A 23,250-nucleotide genomic window follows, 5' to 3' on the forward strand; every position below is an offset into this window, starting at 1 on the left:
TCAAATTTGAATGTGAATTTCAACACTTTATTTATTTTTTTTAAACACGGTATGCAGACATTAAGTAACATCTTTAGCTTGATACAAAGCACTAGGACCATCTTAGCAGTGACTCTTCATCCACCCTGTTGGCATGCATCCTGCTGTACAGAGCTACAGCAGAGACGAGACACTATTCTGACATTCTGGCAAACATAACACCACAAAAGAATCAAAACTATTTACATCAACAACAATATGGCTATCTCACAGAGCACTTTTCTCTACTTGACTCTGTAGAGCACTTTTCTCTGCATGCGGTGCTGAAGCTCCCCCCTCCTTAACATCAGGTGGAGGACTTTGTAGATGGCGTGCTCCGGATATTTCTGCAGGAAGGACAGAAAGAGGTCACTCACAGGACCCAGACCAAAACTGATTCTTTTATCAGGCATGTAAAAATGTTTCTCAGGCCTGTTTTTACATAACTGACAAAAGACAACTGAACACTGTACTCCTGTAATCATCCCAATGGAACATAAAACACAAGCTGGGCACAGAGTCAAATCGCTGTTCAAATGTTTTATCCCCAGGTTGATATTCTCACCTGTTTGGTGAAGTCCTGAATGATGCTGTGCTCTGACACTTGCGAGCCGATGGCGAAGCGTCTCTTCAGCTGCTTCTCGATGCGAGAGATCATTTCCTGGTCCTCTTGAGACGTGAAGCCTTCCGCTCCTGGACACAAAATGTGGTTGGCATGCTTAGCTGAGGCTTAACACTTGGCTTCCAGCAAATTTAAAACAAAACATTCCTTAATGGAACAGCTAATATGGTTCAGTTTAATGAGGCAGATTTATCCGCTAGACTCAAAAACATAACCAACGCCCACCTGAAAGGCTGCCAGACAGTGCAGCGTCCAGCGTGGAAACCTGGAAGAGCCTCAGGGCCTCATCCACCTCCTCTTCTCCAGCCACTGCCTGCAGCTTCATCTTAGCCAGCGACTCTGCGATGCGCACGACGGCCTCCAGCTGCCTGAAAACCCCAAACATCAGACAGACGATGACGCGAGAAGATACAAGTACTAAAGCTGGCGTAAAAAGACACATTTACACGAATATTTATTAAAATAAATAAAAATCTACCTGACTGTGATGGGGATGGAGGCTCTTTTGTCGCTCTCCCTCTCATGCTCTCGTGCTCCGCTCCTCATCACCACGTATCTGTTTTTTAGCTTCTCAGCAGCTGCAGCAGACAGCCGAGGACCACACTTACTGTAAAAGGGCAAATGAGTATTATTATTTATTTTTTAAACTAAGTAGATGACTGTGTGCTTGATCAAACTAATATATGAACTCCAGGACACTTACGTTCTGGCATAAGCGATGTATTTCTTAAATGTGGTCAGCGGGATCTCGCCCTCGACACCCTCGGTCTGCGTCTGTGCGCTGAGGTGGACGTTCATCACGTGGCGAGCCAGCGTCTGTAAACACACGCGTTCAAATAGTTACACTCCGTAAAAACTCCAACCGCACGAGGGTTTAACGCCGCAGGCCTTCCTTACCATGTCTCTCTGCTGGTCGTGCTGGTCCTTGATGATGAAGATCATATCGAAACGGGACAGGATGGTGGGCATGAAGTCTATGTTGTCTTCGCCCTTTGTGTCGTCCCAGCGGCCGTACACGGAGTTGGCCGCCGCCAGCACCGAGCAGCGAGAGTTCAGGGTGGTGGTGATGCCAGCCTGGGAGGAGAGCCCACGTGTTAGCTTGCCTTCAACATAGCGAGCACATTTTGCTTTCTTTAAATGCACAAAGAGGGGATACCTTAGCGATGGAGATGGTCTGCTGCTCCATGGCCTCGTGGATCGCCACTCTGTCATCCTCTCTCATCTGGACAACAAACAGTGTTATCTTTAATAATGAGGCCGGAGATCAACTGATGGTTTAGTTTGTGCCAAGTTTGAATTCTTGTTTGCAGCTGGAGCAACTTGTGCTGCTTCGTTTTTACCTTGTCAAACTCGTCGATGCACACGACCCCGCCGTCGGCCAGCACCATGGCTCCCCCCTCCATGATGAATCCTCGGGTGCTGGGGTCCCTGAGCACGGAGGCAGTCAGACCGGCCGCGCTGCTGCCCTTACCAGAGGTGTAGATCTGCAGGGGACAGAGTCGAGGTTCAGGATCAGTGTGAGGGGTTTACACCGGATTTGCCATAGTGACGACAATCCACTCAGGATTACTTACCCCGATGGGCGAGCATCTCTCAACAAACTTCAGCAGCTGAGACTTGGCTGTGCCGGGATCACCCAGCATCAGCAGGTTGATGTCACCTCTACGAGTGAGACCATCAGGCAGCCTGCAGAGGACAGGAAACGAAAGCACTGCTGGGTAAGTCAGGGACTTTTACAATAAAGGTGGCGGTCTATGTATTGCGCTTCAAGCTCACCTCTTTCTTGAACCTCCAAACAGCAGACAGGTAATGGCCTTTTTCACATCGTCGCTGCCATAGATGGATGGCGCTATGGACTGTGACAGAGAGTTGTAGATGTTAGGAGAAGCAGCCAGTGCTCTCAGTTCCTCCTCTTCCTGTGGGGAGACGGATCCAGTGGCACCACGGCCTAAAAGAGGAAAACACATCCACACTTAAAGCCAGCTCTGCGTGCCTGAAGCGCATCACACCCGCATCTTAATGCAAACCCTCTTCACCTGCGCCTTCTGTGTCCACCTGGATGCCGACCACTCGCAGATAGGACGCACGAATACCCACGCCAACCCCTCTCTCTTTGCCTTTGGCTTTTGGTGCAGCCATCTTTTTGATGGAGTAAATACCCATGATGGTCACCCTGTTTCCTGGGACCACGCGGTCACACAGATACCTGAGAGAGAGGTGGGAAAAAGCATGAGTGTAAAAGCAGCAGAGCAGCAGAAAAGCTGAGTGCTGGTCACACATGTGCTTACCTGTCGCAGTAGAGCTGCAGGTGACGGGGCATCTCTCCGTGCGGTACAGCATCCGGGGACTCCTGCAGGCGAAGTGTCTGGAAGTCGACGCAAACGCAGCGGTCTGGGATGATGAAGAAAGGGTCCACGGGGCACTTTACCCTGCCAGCACTCTCACTGAGAAAAGAGGGAGCCTTGTTAAATCTGATTCTGGGTGAGGAACTCGAGCGGAGGGACGTTACACCACCATCATACTCACGAGTTGCACTTGCGCGGCAGGGCGTAACCCTGCAGGCCCGGAGGCAGGGGGATGTTGGGGATGACGGCGCGGCAGCCGCGACACTGCAGGAACACCTTGGTGGCTTTGGCTTTGACTGCCGTTGCAGAGATGATGATGCCGTGCACCTTCACCAGACGAGACACCTGCTCAGACTGCAGGGGACAGAAAAAACAAGAAAAAGTGTGATCAACCTGTCAGTAACTCCTACAGTATGACACATGAAGAGGTATGAGAGTACCTTGAGGCTGCGGATGGAGGCGTGATTAGCGTCGCTCTTCAACGTGACCTGGATGTCCTGCACAGCCTCTTCCCCGACAGGCCGGGGACGGGTCACCTCATCGGCCACCTCCTTCGCGGCTTCCTCCAGCTGTAAATTAAAAGCAGACCTTCAGACGAAGGCGTCGGACGGACAGATTGCGCGCTGCGACGGAGTTTGTGTGGTGTGACATTCTCACCAGAGGCAGGTTCTCAGTCGGCAGCTTGTAAAGACAGTCTGACAGATCCTCATCGAAGCTGGCGAGGTCCTCCATCTCCACCTCCAGCCAGTACTCCCCCAAGGTGTAGTGTCGCTTCAGCTCATCTCTAGTTGAATTTTTAAGTAAAGGATTTAGGTACAAGTGAAAATACTGCAAATTCATAGGCTGGATGAGCCTGAAAATGACACCTTTAGAGCCCTTTAATGGCAAATTATTCAGATGCTTCACAAAAGGGATCACAGTAGACCCAAATATAACTACTGTTGGTCTCTACACGTTATCAAGTTCAAGACGAGCTAGAGCAGGGATGTCAAACTCATCAGCCACATACAGCCCAATTTAATCTTAAGTGGGCCAGAGCAGTTTTCTTTTTCCCCTTTTTTATCATTGATCCACTGTAAAAGAAAACCAGATAGTAGACAGAAAAGTTCCATTTACTCATTTAACTGTTTAGCTATTACTTTACTTTGGTATAGAAGTTATGGTGATGGGGGAGAAAAGCTTAAAACTGATAAAAATATAGTTAAAAGTCCAGCATTTACACACTCCTTCACATTTTCCAAAGCCTTTCAGTGGGCTACACTGGAGTCTTCGTCTGGCCGATTTTGGCCCTCGGGCCTTATGTTTGACACCTCTGTGCTAGAGTCTACATTTTCCCCCAAATTCAGCAGCCCCTTTCTTTAGGCCTCCTGCCAGACTAATGAGCAAAAATCTCAACACTCACTTTGTAACAAAGCCTTTCAGTTAAGAAACAAGGCGATCCTCACAGACTCACCAGTCTTATTAGCTATATTACCTATATTGAGATCAGATCCTGAACACTCAGTGTGCGGCTGTATAACAAACAACAGCACGGTGCGCTCGCTGTTACCGTACCTGTATTTATAGGTGAAGCCGGTGCGGTCGGTCCCCACTCTGAATTGTCGCAGGAACTCACGGAACCGCTTCTTGATCTGGATCCGCTTCTGTCCACCTTCGTCCCCGCCGGGGCCCTCTCCACCTCCGAAGCTGTCACTGTAGTACACTCCTGGGTCGTCAAAGCCAGACATGCTGAATGAACCAGGTCGCAAAAGACACGAAGAGAAGCTGAGTGTAAAGAAGCAAACCCAGACAAAAACGACTTTTTCTTCTTAGTAAGAACTTAGCAGGATGTAAGGTGCCGCACACAAAGCCTCCTCACGGCGTCTCTTTCGCGGGAAAAACTGAACTCCTTCCCTTCACTTTCCCGCGAGCCGCCTCTGCGTGGCGTCATCTCCGGGCCTCTGATTGGCTGATAGGAAAGGCCTTGCATTGCTATTGGTCGGCGTGGCTACTCGGAGGTAGGTCGTCAGAGTAAAGGTGGAGCTTGTGAGCACTGATGGCGCGAAAAAGGCAGCAGGAGGAGGGTAGAGGGAAGCGTGGGGAGAGAGAGACACAAAGAAGGAAACAGACGATCTGCACAGTCAGATTTAAAAGAGTCATGTGTTTATGCTGATTGAATAGTAACACCTCTGAATACTTTGTCATTCTTTGCGAAATGCACTTTTAAATATTTAACTCTTTGTCATTTCAAATTTACACTATATGTCTTTTATCTAATTGAAAGGAAGAGTATTGATCGGCTTGATTGGTATGTACATGAAGCTTAAACACAGATAAAAAAGGAAAAACTAAAACAAAGCCTCTTACGGGGTTGATCCACCACATTCTTTGTAAAGCACCTTGAATAGACTTGAGTCTAGATTCAAGGGTCTGTGGATGCCTACTGGAGCGATGAACCCTGTTCCTCCAAAACAGATTCGGTTATTTGGTGTTTTGGTGCTAGGGAGTGGGGAATGCAGTAACATTCAAACCATTCGGCAAACTACAAATTGGTGCAGGGACCTCTCCTATCGGGAATGTTTCATCCTAGGATAAAGACACCAACTCAGTACAACTTAAAGGAGGACTGAAACCATGGGAGAGGGGAAAAATGCATAGCCGGACCACTCATCCTCTCAATCTACAGTCTTTTACTATGTTTGTGAATGTTTCCATCACTCTGCGCAGTGCTGCTTCGAATCCAAGCAAAATTATATAAAGGAAAGCATTTTATAGCAAAATGGTTTTCATTTAGTAGTGGTGTGCAACACTGTAAATTCTGATATTGATTCAAACTAAGTGCAGGACCAGTATTGCTGATACCAATACTGATACTTTGAACCTATAAAGGCAGCTCATGTAGAAGAGAGCATGTTTGAGGTATATTTTTTTCATTTTTACCCCTCAGAAAATATTTTATTTAACACAATTCAGTGGGCTACACACTGAATTTAGAGAACAGTATTAAACCTATGGCGCTAGTATCGATCTGATACCAATACCAGCACTGGTATGGATATTTGATATTGGGATCAATTCGGCCACCTCTAGCATTTAGCATCTCAACTTTAGAGGAGAATTATGGACTTTTCTTATAAATAAAACTCAAAGCCATAGTTTTTTTTCTTCTCTTATTTGAAGGATGTTTAATGTTTACCACACATGCCGATAAGCTAAGCACATTATATGTGTCACCATTATCCTCACAGTCATCAGAATCACATCTGCAGGATGGTTAAATGCCTTTTCAGATTCAGTGGAAACATTTTCTCGCTCATGAAAAGCGTTTAATCAACTGCCCTGTTTTGTTCCAATACAAACACTTTAGCAAAAGTGCTTTAATCAGTTAAGCAAGCACAAACATTCACCTCCAGTGACCTACAAATGTAACTAAAATTTCCATCACCATCATTCATGGATCTTGAGTAACAGGCAGCGTGACCCTGCAATGGCAAGCAGTTTTCTGAATCCTTCTGATTCCAGCCCGTTTGTTCGATTCAGGAGATGACGCCGTGCTTCCTGCCAGTCTGGATGAAAGCGTCAACACAGCGGTCGATGTCTTCGTCCGTGTGCGCTGCCGAAATCTGAACACGGATTCTGGCTTTTCCCTTTGGTACGACTGGGTAGGAGAATCCAATCACATACACTCCTGTGGAGGGAAGACACTACTGTGACACTGTATAAACACAGTAGCAGATTCACATACTCTGTGCTAAGTGAGTCAGTTTCATCTACATTAAAGAAAAAAATAAAGTTAATGTGGAAGTGCCAAAAAACTGCAGTTCCTTGAGCGGGCACTTGAGGCTGTCCCCAAAAGCGAGTCAATCCCCATAGACTCCCAGAAATGAACATGTTTTTTAGCCTGGTACAAAGAACTACTTTTGGTCTCTAGTGCTAGTTTCCCCCTTCACAACAACAGTACATGTGGTAAATTAATTTATTACTCACAATTTTAAACTGTAATGAGGTAAATATAAGCTTGTGGCCACCTTGACTTACTGATAAATGGCTGTACGGCAAACTGGATGTTCTAGCTTGTCCAGCAAGTCTGTGTGGTCAGTTTTGATGAGTGTATTTAATTTCTGTCTTACTTAGCACTAATTAGCTTGTGTAGCCATAGCACTTATTCAGGTTAGAGCTTGCTAACCAGCCTTGCTAGCATAATAAACCAATAACTTAGCAGTTGTCATTCATCAAAACACGGTCATGTCTGACTTAAAGAAAAAAACAACAACAACATGGCAGAGGCCAGAATTTGAACATTAATTCTTTGAAAATGAATGGCTAACATTCCATCTATTATATACAGTCTATGGTCTCACCAAGCTTCAGCATATCGTCAGCCATTAAAGAGGCCAAACGTGCATCGCCGAGCATCACAGGGCAGATGGGGTGAGCTGAGCCTGCGATGGTGAAGCCGGCTTGCGTCATCTTGTTCCTGAACCTGATTTGACAGCAAAGAGAAAACTATTATACTCACAGATGGGTAAAACCAGTTGTAAGCAGTATAAACCTTATCACTGAGTGCAGGTCAGCCTATATATGATATTAATATTCGTACAGGTAAACCGATTGGTGTTTATGATGTACACAACACTAAAAACATAGAAGACTCCCACTGTTCGTAAGAACAAAATGTACCGCATGGTTTTGGCCGTCATGCTTTGGGCAATCTCATTGGAGGCAAGCAACAGTTCCACAGCCCGCGTTGCACTGCCCACCACAGGAGGGGGGAGCGCGTTGGAGAATAGGTAGGGCCGCGAGCGCTGCCTGAGTAGGTCAATGAGAGGCTTTGGGCCAACTGTGTAACCACCTGAGAGAAAACAATACAACGTTTTACTAATTTATACTTAATAAAAAGATGTTGTGAGAGCCTTCATGTTAGAATGGAGTCATACCTGCTGCTCCTCCCAGCGCTTTGCCCAGAGTGGAGTTAATAATATGAACTCTATCCATCACTCCAAGGAGTTCATCAGTTCCTCTGCAAATCACAGGGAAGCGGTAACATTAGTTCATCACCTCTTGATAACGGAGATAGCTAAACTTCATCAAGAGCCCAGTAAACGGCAGTTGCTGTAAGAATGGACTTTGGCGACACCTAGTGGTCATGTTGAAAAAGACACTGTCCCAGCTTTTTTAGAGCAGTTTTTTATTCAAAGTCTGTTGGACACGAGGACACAGAAGCTGAAAAGCATTTTAATAACAATCCACTCTTCTCTGCCTCTTCGAAATAAAAAAAAACTTAGAAATTAAAAATGATTTTAGGGCATTACACTTTTACGATTAGAGGTCTTGTGTTTTATTTTGCAAAATAACTGACTTAGGATTTTTCAGTTGAAGTCTTTTCTTACCCACCTTCCCCGAGGCCCTAGGAAACCGGTGGCGTGACATTCGTCTATAAACACCATGGCTCCGTACTGCTCAGCCAGGTCACAAATCCCTCGCAAGGGAGCCACATCTCCATCCATTGAGAAGACCCCATCTGTCACTACCAGACGCATACGAGACGACTGAGGAGGAGAACAGAGAGCGCAGGTGATCGGTGTGTGACCTCCTCTGAGTAAGCTGTGTCATTTTCACTATTTTCTAACACAATGCAAGGAGCGATGGAACAAGAAGGAATGTTTTACTCCGTCTACATTCCTCCACACACCGAAGCTTCTTTGAGTTTGGTTTCCAGGTCACCGAGGTCCATGTGTTTGTAGCGCAGCCTCTTCGCTCGACACAGGCGAATGCCATCGATGATCGAGGCGTGGTTTAGCTCGTCAGAGAGCACTGCGTCATCTGGGCCCAGCAGCACCTGTTGTGAGAATAATTTGTCGTTATACTGATCGTAACAGGGGGAAGTCCTTCGTTTCAAGTCCATTTGGACCCACCTCAAAAAGTCCCGCGTTGGCATCGAAACAGCTGGCGTAGAGGATGCAGTCCTCTCTCTCATGGAACTCAGCGAGCTTCTGCTCTAGCTTTTTGTGGAGATCCTGTAAATCACGCATTACGCAAACTTAACCTCATGAATTAGACAGCTTTGGGGTGATATACATGATCTTTAAGCACCAGACCTGCGTCCCACAGATGAATCTGACAGAGCTCAGTCCAGCACCGTGTGTCTTCAGAGCATCGATTCCTGCCTGGACCACTTCTGGATGACTGGACAGCCCGAGGTAGTTGTTGGCGCAGAAGTTCAATATACCTGAGAGAATTTTGGATGGACAAAAGGAAAATTAAGGTTAAAAAAGAGAGAGTCACTGTCCCATAATAACCTCTTTGAGCAGGTCGAAGCTGGGAGTAGAAGTTCTGCTTGTATTTTTAGGCTACAGACGAGACAACAGAGAGAGAAGACAAAGAGTGACAGAGAAAACAATGCATGGGACCGTGGCACTGTTGGGCACATGAAATGAACGGGGGTCGTTTTAGTGCATGTTGGGTCACGACCTAAAGTCTGTGGCCCATTCATAAATTAGCAGAGTCGATCTCTGGCAAGGGTTCAGGCTGAAATATAAACAGTGATCGGCTGCTTTGCTGGAACAATAGCAAATAAGGCAGAGATTAACTGGTGCAGTGCAGTTAAATGCTAGAGCCTTCACAAGTCAAACAATGAATATGCATTGTACAAAGCACAAAACAGCTTTCTGTTGATGACATAAAGACCACTTTACAAATTATTTTGAATTATTTAAAGCTTGAATCTCATACTTTTGGTTAATGTTTTTCCAAAGGCTGCCCCGAGAATAGCTTCAGAAGTGCAAAACAAGGGAGTAGCAGGGATTACTTCAAGTTCACCGCTGAGATAAGAACGTGGCAGAACTGAAATAACACCTTACCTGGGACGGTGCGTTTAAGGACCATCACCGAGGAGGGTGCTACTGCTACTTATAAAACTGCTGTAACTGGAAACTCCTAGTACTCACTGCCACGACTGCCGTCCACGCTGATCTCAGGACCCTGCTTGGAGATGATGATCCTCTCCGCTTTCCACGTCCCCGCGGCTCGGATCGTCTCCAGCTCGTGTTCCAGCACCGCCCGGGCTGCAGCGGCAGCGGTGTAGCTGCGGCTCAGGCCCGAACACCGCAGAGCCCCCCGGAGCGGGCTCACCAAACTGCGGGCAGCTTTTCCAAGAGACATAGCGGTGAACTTGTTATGCTATTAAAGATATATGAACTGTGGCACAGAAAGGCTCAATGTAAAGAGCAAGCGTGGTTGCGTCACGTAACAAGGGTAGGCGTCTGTCTGGAAGACCAATCAGAGAGCAGGGCCGCTGGCAGGTGGCTTGTTTGGTCCAATCGCATTGCAGACAGTTTTTTTTTTTAGCTGGCTGATATCCACTTTGGTAGTTCACAGTCTGATGCCTAATATAAACTATAACAACATTTTACTGCTTTTAGTCACGTTTGGTACGTTTCAAATACTTTGTACATCACAGGAAGTACTTTGTACTAAATATAGTACATTTACAGCAAAAAATGTGACAATGTAATTTGTTACAACTAGAACCCCCCCCCCACATTACTTGTTTTTGAGTGTCGGTACCGAGATCGAGATATCAAACACACACACACAGACATTTATTTCAGTGTGTTGAAAGTGCCCTCAGTATCCAGACTGAATACACATCAAGCTAAAACACAAACAATAAATGAACCATGCATGTGTTTTTAAAATTTACATGAAGACCTCCAGTTAGTTCTGGAGGTGACACGGAAAGAAAAGAAAAATACCGTTTGATCTGGATCAATGATTTTGGGTTATACAGTCAGAATGAGCTCACTCCAGCAGACTAGGTAGCTGAATAATGAACCTATGGTGTAATAACCTTCCAGATATCTATGGGAGGATGAATAGCTATTATAAAAATTACAATGCTACTACATAGTACAGTTTGGAATATCCTCCTAACTATTCCTTTGCCATCATTAAGTTCTTTTTATAATCTGTGATGGTATTACATGGGTGCCCAGCTGTCATCAGCCTCACATCCAGCCCAGGTGGACATTGAAGTAGAGCGGCTTCTCTAGCAATCGATGAGTCGCTTCTTGGCTCCTGCAATCTGGATGTCAAAGTATCCTTGGGCAAGATTTCGAGCCCTGATGCATCCATCTGAGTTTGAACATGTGTATGAATGAATGTATGTGCGAGATGCTTTGAGTGCTTGGGTGGAGCAGACCAGTCCATTTACCATTTACTATCAAAATTAGAAGAGACAGCCTGTGGCAATATAGAAGGACAGGACCAGTCTTTGCAAATTAGTAAATAATGTGTTCTTATGCTTCCTTTTCTTTTTTTTGTAATGGCAAGAAAAAGTCTATAAACATATTTAAAAAAGACAGACTGCAAACACACAAATCTCCAGTTAATACTTTTAGTTTAATATGACAGCAGTGTGTCATCACTTGTTGTTAAACTTCAAGTAAAACATCTTCATAGGGACAAGCTGAATGTGAAAAAAACTCATCAATTTTCTTCAGCATCCGACATCAACAACGACATAAAGCCTCAAACTATTACCGCAAGTTATGGCTGAGCTTCTCTTACAAGTGTTTGCTACTTTGACAGGGGCATTTCTGTACCTCATCATCATCTTTAACAATATATATATATGTATATATAACAGCAATATAGTACATCATTTATGTTGCAAAGTTTGTAACAATATTCTCATTTAACAGCAGGAATGTAACCATAAAAAATGTGCAAATGTTTGCTTGTGGATCAACCCTTGTAACAACGTCAAGTAAAAACTTCGGTCTTTCCTCAGACATTAGTTTTAAGTTAAAAAACACATTTGCTCCCCCCAGCAAAAGAGCGGGGTGCACATATACAATGTCATTTCCAATGTTAATTGTGCCATTCAACCGTTCATTAATAAGAAATCTCCATTATCCAGCAGGTGGCGCAGGAGCTTCATGAGTAATGTTAGTTTTGGCAGGTTTAGGTGAGACTTTAAGACTGTGAGTTGTCTTGCGAGGAAGCTCTCAGGGACGGCAGACGCTCGGCCGCTTTCGCTCTCTCTGCCAGAAACCTGTCGAACTCTGGGGAGGCAAGCAGGAGTCACTTTATCAGATATCTATAGGAAAGTTCCTGCACTGAGTAAACAAAGCCACAACTTTGGAGTCAAAGTGAGCTGTGACCAGATATGTGAGTACTTATTGTTTCATTTTTAGTCCTTGAAGTAGTAAACGTTTGGGGGTAAAAACAAAAGTCCTTCTAACCTCCTTGGTTACCTTGGTAGAGGTAACACGGGGAGCTATTTACCAAGCATTAGAGAATCTCACTGCATTTCACCAGTGGCTCAAATATTTAGCAGCAATCTGAATGGACAATAAGTTTTATCTATAGCTTCAGCACAGACTGTATATAAAAGATGGATAAAGCTGCCAAAAAAAGAAAACAAAAAACGATCCAATTTTCATGCCTTAATCTGAGAATTTTAGCTGTCACAATGAGTGTAGAGTGGATTTGACTGAAAAAACAAGGACATCTTGATAGTAGTGAGCTGTCAATCAAAGCCAGCCATGATCAAATGCCGTGTTCCAGATACATCGGAATATCCAGGAATCTGTTGGAACTCACGAGCGATGTCAATCTCGAGTTAGCACGTTCCAGAAAGAGCAATGAAAAAGAATACTGGTTCCTACCAAGGTAGAGACCTTCAGGTATCACTAGCTATACAGCAAAATACGTAATTTTTTTGCCTTTCAGAAAACACATTCAGTGATGGAACACAACATTTGCAGTACAGATCAAATATTTAGAGTTTTACTGCTGTTTACATTCAGCGCTGCTATCTTGGATTTCTAACTATGGGTATGTTGGTCCACTTTGACTTGAGGGAGTGTTTCACTAAAAAATTGACTATCTCCATTGTTTTACATACAGTCTATCAGCTCTACAAGAGGGTGTGTATAACCAAAGAAAGTGTTTTCTGTTTAAGAGTACGTGCCCCATGTATTAACTTGGTTATAAAATCTGCTCCTTTGGAACAGGACATATGGGTAAGGATCCTCACCTTCACTGGTCACACCATCGGAGTCCTCAAAGTCATCATACTGTGTCATAAACACAAAATAAGTATATTTGATTATTCTTTAAGATAACTATGTACAAAATTTCAAATTAAACCCACCCACTTAGTCCTTTCTTTTTAGAGTCAGTCACCTTTATGTGGATATATCTAAACATTTCTAATACCTTGGATTGGTATCTGCAATTAATGGTATAAAGTCCACCAACATCTTCTTTTCATTTTAAAACTTTTAAATACTGCAAGGTTAATTTGATGAATGAATATCATTCCCAAATCACATTTACCTCATCATCCAAAGCAAGCCATTTCTCAATATCATCCATTACACTGGACTGGGTGATAGGAATCTAAGAAAGAAAGAGGAGACACAGATTGGCTACATGGATAAAACTTCATCAAGGTGTGACAAAGCTACGAAGCCATGAGAACAAAAACGAAAGACAACCGCAAAAACAACAACAAAGAACAACCACATGTCGCTAAACATAGCATTCAGCGAGGAAGACTCTGGGTGTGACAACAATGCAGTATATCAAAAGTGCAAACCAAACAGTGTCATGCTCTTACGACGCCACAACTGGTCATGCAAACCTTTGTGCTCTATTTCAGTAACTGAACCACCAAAGCCAAAAAGTGACCCAACCCAGACCACAGCAAAGTAAATCAAAACTGCATGATAAGAACCAAAAGACAGAGGGTATGAAAAGGTGAAACCAACGTAAAGCCAGGCCACGCTTTAAAATTCACACCCACCATTCCCCTTTTAATCATCCAATCTAACTTTGGTGAAGAGCTGCGAGTGGAAGCTGGACTGCCATCCTTCACGTACAGACAGATTTCATTCAGGAGGAAAACAGTTACTCAAACAAAGTAACACACACTCAGGCCTGTAGCTCAGATATTATGTACAGCACTTGTTACTCTGTCATATACAAAAAACCTCAGGATTTCACTTATGCTTGCTGTTTAAAATAGATTTAACAATATCATCATTGAATTTCCCTGTGGTCCTAAAGGTCATGTCACAGCTAAGTAAAAAAAAATCAGTTATAGTAGCTGATAAATCGAAACCTTTCAAGCAGTATAGACATCTCTGCTTACAGGTTCAGTGTTTTGTAGTCTGCTGTCCTGAGCTTGAGCAAGACCGTCCACCACAACTTCACTCTGGTCTCTGAAAGGCAAAAATTACTAATAGGTTAACTGCAACGTGATCTAGTAACTGATATTACTTTTAACAAAGTTATTATTATCCCATGTTTTGGTTTAATTCTTGTTAAGAGTTTAGTTCTTAGGTTTAGATTGGGGGCTCCCTCTGTTCGGTGTCTAGTCTGTGTCTCTGTGCCTGTTGTGTTTTATTTTGACAGTCTCTGTTCTGTGTTCAGTCTCCGCCCCCATGTTTTCTCTGTCCCTGTCCTGGTCCCACGTCTCCTGTCTAGTCATCCTTGTCTCTATGTTCTCCCTGTTACCATGTCAGTTATGTTGTAGTGTTAAGCTTGTGTCTCTGAGCACGTGTCGTATTTCCTGTTTTACTTTGATAGTCTCGTGTGCTTGGTCAGTGTATCTAGTTTTGCCTTCCCTTCTCTCATGTCTGATTTGTCCCAGCTGTGTTTCCTCCTGTTCCCCATCCTCCCGTGATCCTACCTGTGTATCTTAGTCCTCAGTTTCCCCTGCTTGTTGTCGTTAACCTTCATACACCCTCTCCGTGCTGTGTTTCTGCCTTCGTGTTCCCATAAATATTCTACCTTTCAGTCTGGTTTGTTTTTCTCGCATGTGTTTCCTAGTTTCTAGTTTCCAGTGTACAATTTAGTTTTCATGTTTGAGATTTTGGTTTACTTTTGTGAAGTGTATTTCTTATGTGCAGTTTTTCCCAGGTCACTTGCCGTGACACTTTTAGTGATTTATTTAAACCTTTTGTTGATAGCTAACTATCTGAAATTGTTAACAGATTATGCATTATTTTAACCCAAAGGTTTGCTTTTTAGCTAATTATTGCAACCATTTATATAAATTCTTACTTAACTATTTAGGCCATACTGGGATTTCAGTTAATTATTAGTTAACTGAAATCAGTTAATTTTCAGTTAATTATCAATTTTCAGCTATTTCAACTGTGTATTTATCAGTTTAGTGAGTTACTTTAAAGTTTAATAAACTCTTAATAAATAGTCTATATTCCTTTATGATTCCTTTTGACTAATGACTTAATTTAGTCTTAAACAAGACATTTCTGTGAGCGGTGCAGCTCTACAAACTAAAAACATCACCCTGCTGTGCAAACATCTGTTTATGTCATAAAGCTTGCAAATCTGTGATGCAGTTTTTTCTGTACCTTGGTCCTTTTTGAGTTGACACATTTATTTTCTGTGATAAAGTGTCATCTGATTCACTTGTACCTGGAAGAAGAAACGCGAAAGGGAACAAATAAAGAGCAGAATAAGTCTCCGCGTTTTGCATGAAATTAGGGATCGCTGCATAATTCCTTTTCCTATGCTTGCCATGATAAAATATAGGCAATGTGAAAATCTATCTAAGTACAGTACTTACTAAGTTTTGCCATCTGACTGGACAAACTGTCAGATTTTGGAAAGCTCATTGAGCTGTCATTGGTAACTGAAGCAGCCTCTGATTGGCTGTCAGTCTTCAAGTCTAGCTCTGTTAAGTTGACATAGGTGTGTCCCTGAAAGACACAGAGAGAAACAGCACAATTTAACCAGTTCACATGGTTATGACTCTTCAACTGTGAGGAAAGACTCCAAAAATGGCCGCCACGTTCTTTACCTTCTGCGCTGCGTTCTGACCGTTTGTTATTCGTCGTTCAAACCTGCCGACGACAGAATGAAATCATTGCGTGCAGAGAAAAACCATGCTGAAATATTGCCTTTCTCTTTATTTTGCCAATAAACACGATGACGTGATGTAGAGAACGGCGCAAGGTACCTGTGGTAGCGATTGAAGGCGGTGTTCATTTCATCGTTAGTTGCTAGTAACTCTTCGATCAGCTTCTCCTCGCTGAGTCTGGGGACTATCTTCACTATCCTGTCTTGCATTTCTTTACATACTGTGTATAACTGCTAATGACACAATCAGACAAAGAATGCGTGGGTGGGGTGGGGGGGCGTTGAAGGGCCAGATGCAACACAGAACGTATAAAGTAGGAGATCAGTTAAGGGTAAGGCACTGTTACTCAGCATGAATGGAAAGGATCACAATCACAGAGAATATTGCACATTCATGCAGTAAAACACACGCAGCTTGTTTTTAAAGGTGACTTCATTTTGTGTGTGTGTGTGTGTGTGTTTACCTCCAGCAGCTCCATGTCTGCTTGTTTTACCGTAACTGGATCTAGTTGACTCATCAAATCTGACATCATAGTCAGGTTGCTGCGCACCACTCCTAGCTCTGCCTTTAGCTTCTTCACCTGGAATATCAACAGCACTTACTGAATAAACACAGCTACGGTAACTCGAGGAAGAAGAAGAAGAAAGTAAATATTGATTTTATAAGGTTTGCAAGCGAAAAAGGATTAAGAAGCACAGCTACAAAAAGGAGTTCTGTGACTCTATTGTAACCAACATAGAAAAAGCCAGTTAGCACAGAAGCACAGTGCAATTATAATAAGAGTAAGTCCCTTTCCAGTCCCATCACCTGGCTGGGAGTCAAGGCATTGTTTCCCTCAAGGGCCAGTTTTAGATCAGAGGTCTGAGGTGGGACGAGCGGTTTGGAAGACAGGAGTACAGCAGGCAGAGTAGTAACAGCAGGCCCATTGCCAGGCAAAGTCTGATAAGCAAAGGCGGAGAAATGACCAGACAGGAAAAAAGACCAAAGATGATGATAGGCAACACCCAACTGTTAGCAATAAAACAAAGTTCACCCAGCCCTGTATCCACCTTTTTCGGGGCTTGGGGTGGTGTGTAACCTTCCAGCTGATTGGCGGGGAACTCGAGTCCTTTCCTTCGCAGGTCTTCGTACACCGATACCACACCCGTCAGGTCGGGTGAGCTGCGGAATGCATCGGCCCACGCCTTGACAAGAGAAAACCACAAATTAAGACTAGACAGTAAACCAATGTGACAACACTAAAGAATGACAACAACTTTTTTCTTTTATTTCCTTGAGCCACACCTCACGCCTCACCTGTATGATGCCGAGCACTCTGTCATGTAGGATTTGTGGAGGGTTGTTCTTCGGGATAATCGACCGCACCAGAACCCCTTCTATGAAATCGCGTGTTGTGACCAGGATGTGAAATCTGTAGCCGCAGTTCTTCACGCAGGTCTCGAGGACCTGAAATCACAGAGTTTCAGAGAAACGCCTTACCAATTACAAACAACGCACATCTGATGAGAACATAAAGAGTCAACACTCACAGTGAGCGTCAGCATAACCTCCTTGAAGTTCTTATTCCCCACAATCCTTTTTTTTATAGCTCTGAGTGCATCTTTGGGCCTGTAATTACAATATTTTCAATAGTCAGCCGCATGTAACCTCAAGAGAACAAGCTTGTTCCTGATGCTAACAGATAACCAATGTGCACACACCCTTCCTCTGAGCTGTTGATTATGTCACAGATTTCCATGTTGAGTTCCCAGTCTTCAGATGGCAGGCTGGAGCTGGTCGCACGCTCTGTGCAAAGTAGGTGAAAACATGAAACATGTCTCATTGTTACATTATGATTAGCAGAAATACAATGACTTTGTTATTCCTTTATGAATAGTACATGGTAACAACATAGAGACAAATTCACCTTTAGCAAACATTATTTTCATTTCCTATGTCAAGGTTGTGATTGTGTGGCGTTCCACAGGGACTGACCTTAGGACACCCATTTTTCCTAATATTTTTAATGGGAATATTAATAGGTGCCTTTTAACAGCGGTCCCCAAACTTTTTTGCGCCACGGACCGGTTTATGTCCGACAATATTTTCATGGACCGGCTTTTAAGGTGTCGCGGATAAATACAGCAAAATAAAAAACAAGTACTGGTACCAAAAAAAAGAAGACTTATTAATAACACATGGAAAAAGTCCCAGGGAAACTGAGTTAACGATAAAAATAATGATAAAAACCAATAAAAACCCTAAAAATCCACACATTTCTCACTCGAGCCTCAACTCTCATGGCCCAGGGGTTGGGGACCGTTGCCTTTTTGTTTGTTTCTTTTGGTCTGCTTTAAGTTGTAGTAATTCCAAGATTGTATTAATTGTCTTTTATTAATGCTTTTATGTGTTTTTTTTCACGTTATGCAAACCCAATTTTGGAAATATTGGGTTTTACATTTCACTATTCTATGAAAAATTATAGACATTTTAAATTTGACAGCAGAAAAAAGAAAAGAAAAGAAAGAATCATTATCATTGACTTTTTTTTGTCACCGTTCCAACATTAGCCAATTTCATAACCTCCAACAACGACTTGCAAACAGTCAGGGAATACGCCATTTCTCCTTGTTTGCCAGAATGTCTCTGACTAGCCTACAGGCCTTAGTGACTGAGGTGTCTAATGTCTAATTCACCCTATTTAAAATTTTTGTGTGGAAAAAAAAAGATTTCATGTTAGAAACATTAAAATTACATGAAAACAATGACAATCATTAATTTGCTGGATATGTGGCACTTTTAAATGGCTAAAGATAAAAAGAGTGGGCACTTTTAATAAGGTTTGTCAGGAGTTACATTTAAACTATATCTAAAATGTGCAAAATGTGCCATGAGAATAGGAGAGACCAATCAATGTGAGGAAAAGGAAGAAGAAAAAAGAGGAAGAGGAGAAAATGATCATAATTAAACATAATGATAAATAACTAAATGTTGCTACTCTAGCCTTAACTGTGGGGGACAGACACTTCCACTGTCATCACATTAGTTCTTTTGTTTGCTTTGTCCTTTAAAATGAGTGAACCTAGCCTAGCAGAACAGCCAAGTTAGCACAGCCACAGTCAGAGATGGGACACTAAATGACTTGTTAGCTAGCTGGCTGATAGAATGTAGCAGATAGTAATAACAGTAATATTACACTTCATAACCAGTCAACCTAGTGTTGGGCACTGTTGCTAAAATAAACACGCTGCCGTTTGTCGATCAGTGTTTCACCTGTAACCTTAGAGGACTGTTGGTGGTGGCGTTGGATTATTTATAGAATAATGGTGATGAATGCTGGTTGAAGGGGCCCCTTTGAGAATTTTTGCCCAGGGCCCCAACAGACTCTAGAACAGCATGTGGCTTGTTTGGATTTTTGATCTGTTTACTGTGTGGAGGTTAAACTTTAGATCAGCTTATTAGATGACTTAATTAACTTGACCAAAAAACTGATGGAAATATTAAATTCACTATATTCAAGACTAGGCTATATTTAAGTTTTATTTAGATTATAATATTGTTTAGATTACAAATCTTGTAAAGACTTATGCTGCAGCTTCAACTAAGATCTCCTCATCTACATATCTTAATGAGCATCTCTGGATCTCCACCATTATCACTGGCTACAGCCAAACGGTCGTCAGATTTGGGTCAGGGGGATGTCGGCCACTCTTTGCGGCCCGCCCAGCTATTTGCAGGTTAAAGCAGAGCCGGGGACAACCAATCAACTGAAGCACCCCAGCGTCTTCCTCCCGCCTCTGCCAAGTCATTGTCTCACAGGGGCGTCAATCAAACCATAAGCCGTTGTTCTTCTGTCAGTCACAATGAATTTAACTTGATTTCTATTTCTCTAACATAATCGCATTATGAACGCATCACCCCGACAAAAGCCTCGACAATAAGAGTCCACAGAGCAGCTCTGCGGGGACGTGACTGCGGGAGATGTAAGGTGTCGTATAAGACGCCTGAGCCTGACTGGAGAATTTTCTTTTTATGCAGTGTAAAGACTCATAAAGGCGCTCACCGATGCGCTGTCCCACGGGCGTGCTGAACGGATTCCCCATTAAAAACTCCATGATGAGCGCGGTGAGGGGCCCAGCGAAGCGCCGACGTCTCCGGGCCGAGCCGTATGCGACAGCAGGCGGCCCCGCTGTCTCTCTCTCCTGCAGACTGCTGCGGCTTCACACAACAAAGTGGGGCACCAGTTGAACTGCGTCATGCGTTTTAAAGGGAAAGCAGCCCGCAGTTATCAGATGGTCAGCGTACCAGTGTTAGTACAGCGTAACTGCGCCACACACAGGCATTATTCTTTGCTGCATGCACTGCTGCCACTCTATTAATAATACTTACCTGCGTGTAAGAACCACAGCATAGGTTTTGTCTGAGCACTGAGTAAGGGTCCTCTATTAGAGTCAGATTTCAGCCAGAGGCATAAGCAGCAGGGCCCCCAAGATCACTTGAAATGTCACCAAAGAAAGGTCGATAAATGTTTGTTTTTGTGTGTCATATATCAGTAGTAATCATTTAAAAATGAAATATTTTGATAAATAAGTTAACAGAGAGACAATTAACCATTTTCGCTGTAAGAGCTGTGGTAACGTTCATGCTGATGTAATCTTGTCTGTTTTTATATTTGCATTTCACACTAGTAAGCCATGAAAATGCATGTGTTGGATGTATAATGCACAAATGACCAAGCATTGACAATACAGAACAAATGTCGCCCTTGCTGAGGAGGGCTGTTGGTGATGGGTTTATTAGTGGGCTCAAATCAAATCATGCTATAGTTATAGTTTCATGCAACTTTAATATCTCAGCTGACCAATTTAATGCTTCACATTCAAATGTGTCACATGTGCTGTATATGTAGTTTTGCTGCGTTAGGTTTTAGGAATCATCTCAGCTATGGAGGCTGACTGAAAAACAGCAGACAGCTCACAACAAAACTATTCTAATATCCTCCTCATTTTACCTCTGAGTCCTACATGGTTATCAACCTGCTCACTGCATCAGAGGAGAAGAGGAGAAGATTTGCAGCTTGTGACTAAGAAACAACATTGTGTCGCTTGTGAGTGAGATAATAAAGTTTCAAGCAAAAAGATTTTCTGGTTCTGTGAATAAATAATTTTTATTTTGGGAGTTAAACACATTTACCCCATGCCATCCCTCTTGTTGAGCTACACTTATGGATGGCTCTTAAAAAAGAGAGACTTACAATGCTACAAAGCAGCCACATAAAAAATGTAACTGAGCACCACTGCTGTATGTTTACAAGTAAATGTGATAACTGAAGTATCTGCTTTGTTGTTGTTGTTGTTGTTTTTGTGAGGAACCATTTCTGTGGCCTGAATATTGGACTGCTAGCTGTTGGAATGAGGGAGTTCATCGTTGCTGCTGCTATTTGAATCCAGTTTGAATTAACACACAGGTTGATTCCTCCATCAGCTGATGCAGAGACCATCCAAATAACTGTAGCTGGTTTAATGGTTGTGAATAATTAATGGAGAACCTCCTGCACCACTCACATGCAGCTGAAGACTTTTCTCATAGATAGAGAGATAGATAGAGAGATATAGCCTAACCTTTTTACATAAAATTAAATACAATGCAAACCATCTCTAACTGTATAAAGAGTTAATTCTGGAGTGCAGACAGTTTTGTATGTGAACATCAATCATGTGCTCCTCTGACACTAAAAGGTATATTGTCCCTGCTACTAAAATGCAACTAACTGGGTTGTTCTGGAGCTCTCAACTGAACGTGGTCTTCATCAGGTATTACACACCATAGCTGGAGAAAAAAAACCTCATCTTAACCTATCGCACCACAGTATCAGTTCCTTGGGTCCTAAAAGCTGGACAGAAAAGTGCATTTATAAAAGTTTGGATAGCTAAGATACAACAGACCTGGACAGGAGAGGCTCGATCTTCATGCTTGTGTAGCTCTCTGCCACATGGGTGTGCTGTTAGACTTTAACTCAAAGTGTGATCCAGTGCATGATCAGCAAACATCATAAGAGCCTGGTTTTAATTTATACCCTGATCCTTCCTGTCCTTCCCTGAAACTGTTTTTTAAACATTTAATGCCACAGTATCATATTTATATTCACATTTTGCATTTGACTCAATTGCTTGGTAAATCACATAGTTTATCCCCAAGTAAACTTTGGGTCAGGTGATATTCTTGACAGAAAAAACTGGAAAAACTAAAACCTACACAGCTAGTGGGAGTACCAAGAGCTTAACAGGAACCCCAAGCAGGTTTTTCCACCTTTGCGTACGGTAAACAAAAACCCCTGAGCACATAATAATTTTTTTAATATATAGCCAACACAACAGAACTTTGCAAACATAAGGATTGTAAAACAACAATTCAATATAAGTGACATCTGAAAACAAGTCTGTTCCACGCTTTTAGTTTCACTATGGATGTAAACACAGTATGATGACTCAGCTAGTCAGTATAATGAGTTTCAGCATATTATATACTAGGTATTTTGATATAGATTCACCTGTCACTTTATTGGGTACATATGTTCAGCTGCTTGATTAATGCAAGTATCCCGTCAGCCAATCACAGGGCAGCAACTCAATATATTTAGGTTTGTAGACGTGATGGAGATGACCTGCTGAAGTTCAAACTGAGCACAGAATGTGTGAGAAAGGAGATTTAAGTGACTTTAAATGTGATATGGTTGTTGGTAACAGACCTGTTGGCCTGAGTATTTCAGAAACTGTCGATCTGCTGGGATTTTCCCACACAAACATTACTAAGGTTTACAGAGAATGGTCTGAAAAAGAGAAAATATCCAGTGAGTGACAGCTCTGTTGATGCCAGACGTCAGAGGACAATGGTCAGGCTGCTTTGAGCTGATAGGAAGGCAACAATAACTCAAATAACCGCTTGTTACAACCAAGTAATGAGTGGTGCAGAGATGCAGACAAAGTGAGTCTACATTTCACACAGGTTCACCAAAACTAGGAAATGTTGCCTGGTTTGATGGGGCTCTTTCTGCCGCAACATTCAGATGGTAGAGTTAGAATCTGGCCCAAACAACGTAAAAGCAAGGATCCACTCTACCTTGCGTCAACAGCCACAGAACAAACCTGGAGTCAGTTGATATTCCCACATAGAAAAACTGGAAAAACTACAAACTGCACATCTTGTGGGAATACCAAGAGCGTAGCAAGCAGGTTTTTCCTGCTTTGCAAACAGTGGACAAAAACACCAGAACACTCAATGTCACACACAAGATCACAGGAACAGAAGGCAGATCAGCTTACTGTTTTCCAAGAAATAAATGACCGTTTCCACAGAGAAATGTCCCTCAGAGTGACAGCAGGGTAATACATTTGTTATGTTTGACCGTG

At 42.9% G+C, this 23,250-nt stretch overlaps 3 protein-coding genes across 7 annotated transcripts; all 3 read right to left on the reverse strand.

Annotated features, from left to right (window-relative positions):
- Positions 1 to 13: 13 nt before the first annotated feature.
- On the reverse strand, positions 14 to 4,888 carry mcm5 (minichromosome maintenance complex component 5). The gene is made up of 16 exons (XM_003443087.5): positions 4,540 to 4,888; positions 3,643 to 3,769; positions 3,426 to 3,554; positions 3,167 to 3,339; positions 2,929 to 3,084; positions 2,677 to 2,846; positions 2,417 to 2,588; positions 2,215 to 2,326; positions 1,981 to 2,124; positions 1,797 to 1,862; positions 1,538 to 1,714; positions 1,344 to 1,456; positions 1,119 to 1,247; positions 866 to 1,008; positions 584 to 711; positions 14 to 365 (listed from the first exon to the last, which is right to left on the reverse strand). Exons 1-16 carry the CDS (start codon positions 4,710 to 4,712, stop codon positions 264 to 266), a joined length of 2,214 nt encoding a protein of 737 aa, XP_003443135.1. The 5' UTR covers positions 4,713 to 4,888; the 3' UTR covers positions 14 to 263.
- Positions 4,889 to 6,235: 1,347 nt separating this feature from the next.
- On the reverse strand, positions 6,236 to 10,226 carry gcat (glycine C-acetyltransferase). The gene is made up of 9 exons (XM_003443088.5): positions 9,912 to 10,226; positions 9,063 to 9,193; positions 8,880 to 8,981; positions 8,657 to 8,803; positions 8,359 to 8,513; positions 7,902 to 7,984; positions 7,645 to 7,816; positions 7,326 to 7,447; positions 6,236 to 6,652 (listed from the first exon to the last, which is right to left on the reverse strand). The coding sequence occupies exons 1-9, from the start codon at positions 10,123 to 10,125 to the stop codon at positions 6,501 to 6,503; spliced, it is 1,278 nt and encodes a 425-aa protein (XP_003443136.1). The 5' UTR covers positions 10,126 to 10,226; the 3' UTR covers positions 6,236 to 6,500.
- A 1,119-nt stretch (positions 10,227 to 11,345) lies between these two features.
- On the reverse strand, positions 11,346 to 20,102 carry tom1 (target of myb1 membrane trafficking protein). 5 transcript variants are annotated; one of them, XM_005468477.4, is made up of 16 exons: positions 19,905 to 20,100; positions 17,563 to 17,647; positions 17,392 to 17,470; positions 17,159 to 17,308; positions 16,912 to 17,046; positions 16,670 to 16,801; positions 16,326 to 16,442; positions 15,962 to 16,092; positions 15,803 to 15,845; positions 15,569 to 15,701; positions 15,354 to 15,417; positions 14,126 to 14,195; positions 13,778 to 13,843; positions 13,309 to 13,371; positions 13,007 to 13,046; positions 11,346 to 12,029 (listed from the first exon to the last, which is right to left on the reverse strand). In XM_005468477.4, exons 1-16 carry the CDS (start codon positions 19,954 to 19,956, stop codon positions 11,941 to 11,943), a joined length of 1,449 nt encoding a protein of 482 aa, XP_005468534.1. In that variant the 5' UTR covers positions 19,957 to 20,100; the 3' UTR covers positions 11,346 to 11,940. The 5 variants fall into 5 exon arrangements, with proteins under 5 accessions (XP_005468534.1, XP_005468533.1, XP_025762542.1 ...); XM_005468476.4 differs by having other exon boundaries at positions 15,962 to 16,095; positions 19,905 to 20,098; XM_025906757.1 differs by lacking the exon at positions 16,670 to 16,801 and having other exon boundaries at positions 19,905 to 20,102.
- Positions 20,103 to 23,250: the final 3,148 nt, after the last annotated feature.

This window comes from Oreochromis niloticus, linkage group LG4 (genome assembly GCF_001858045.2).
Source record: "Oreochromis niloticus isolate F11D_XX linkage group LG4, O_niloticus_UMD_NMBU, whole genome shotgun sequence".
Classification (NCBI taxonomy): domain Eukaryota; kingdom Metazoa; phylum Chordata; class Actinopteri; order Cichliformes; family Cichlidae; genus Oreochromis; species Oreochromis niloticus.

Bases quoted from the DNA above. Each gene is read 5' to 3' on its own strand.
- mcm5 (XM_003443087.5), bottom strand. From the start codon at position 4,712: ATGTCTGGCTTTGACGACCCAGGAGTGTACTACAGTGACAGCTTCGGA. The intron at 3,555-3,642 runs GTGAGAATGTCA...TTTAATTTACAG, and splicing joins CGACTGAGAACCTGCCTCTG to CTGGAGGAAGCCGCGAAGGA. The intron at 1,248-1,343 runs GTAAGTGTCCTG...GCCCTTTTACAG, and splicing joins TACATCGCTTATGCCAGAAC to TAAGTGTGGTCCTCGGCTGT.
- gcat (XM_003443088.5), bottom strand. From the start codon at position 10,125: ATGTCTCTTGGAAAAGCTGCCCGCAGTTTGGTGAGCCCGCTCCGGGGG. The intron at 8,804-8,879 runs GTGGGTCCAAAT...TTCTCACAACAG, and splicing joins CCAACGCGGGACTTTTTGAG to GTGCTGCTGGGCCCAGATGA. The intron at 7,817-7,901 runs GTATGACTCCAT...GTTTTCTCTCAG, and splicing joins AGCGCTGGGAGGAGCAGCAG to GTGGTTACACAGTTGGCCCA.
- tom1 (XM_005468476.4), bottom strand. From the start codon at position 19,956: ATGGAGTTTTTAATGGGGAATCCGTTCAGCACGCCCGTGGGACAGCGC. The intron at 15,702-15,802 runs GTAAAGAACGTG...TGTGTCTTTCAG, and splicing joins GTCAGAACGCAGCGCAGAAG to GGACACACCTATGTCAACTT. The intron at 13,047-13,308 runs GTAAATGTGATT...TTTATGACACAG, and splicing joins GGCTTGCTTTGGATGATGAG to TATGATGACTTTGAGGACTC.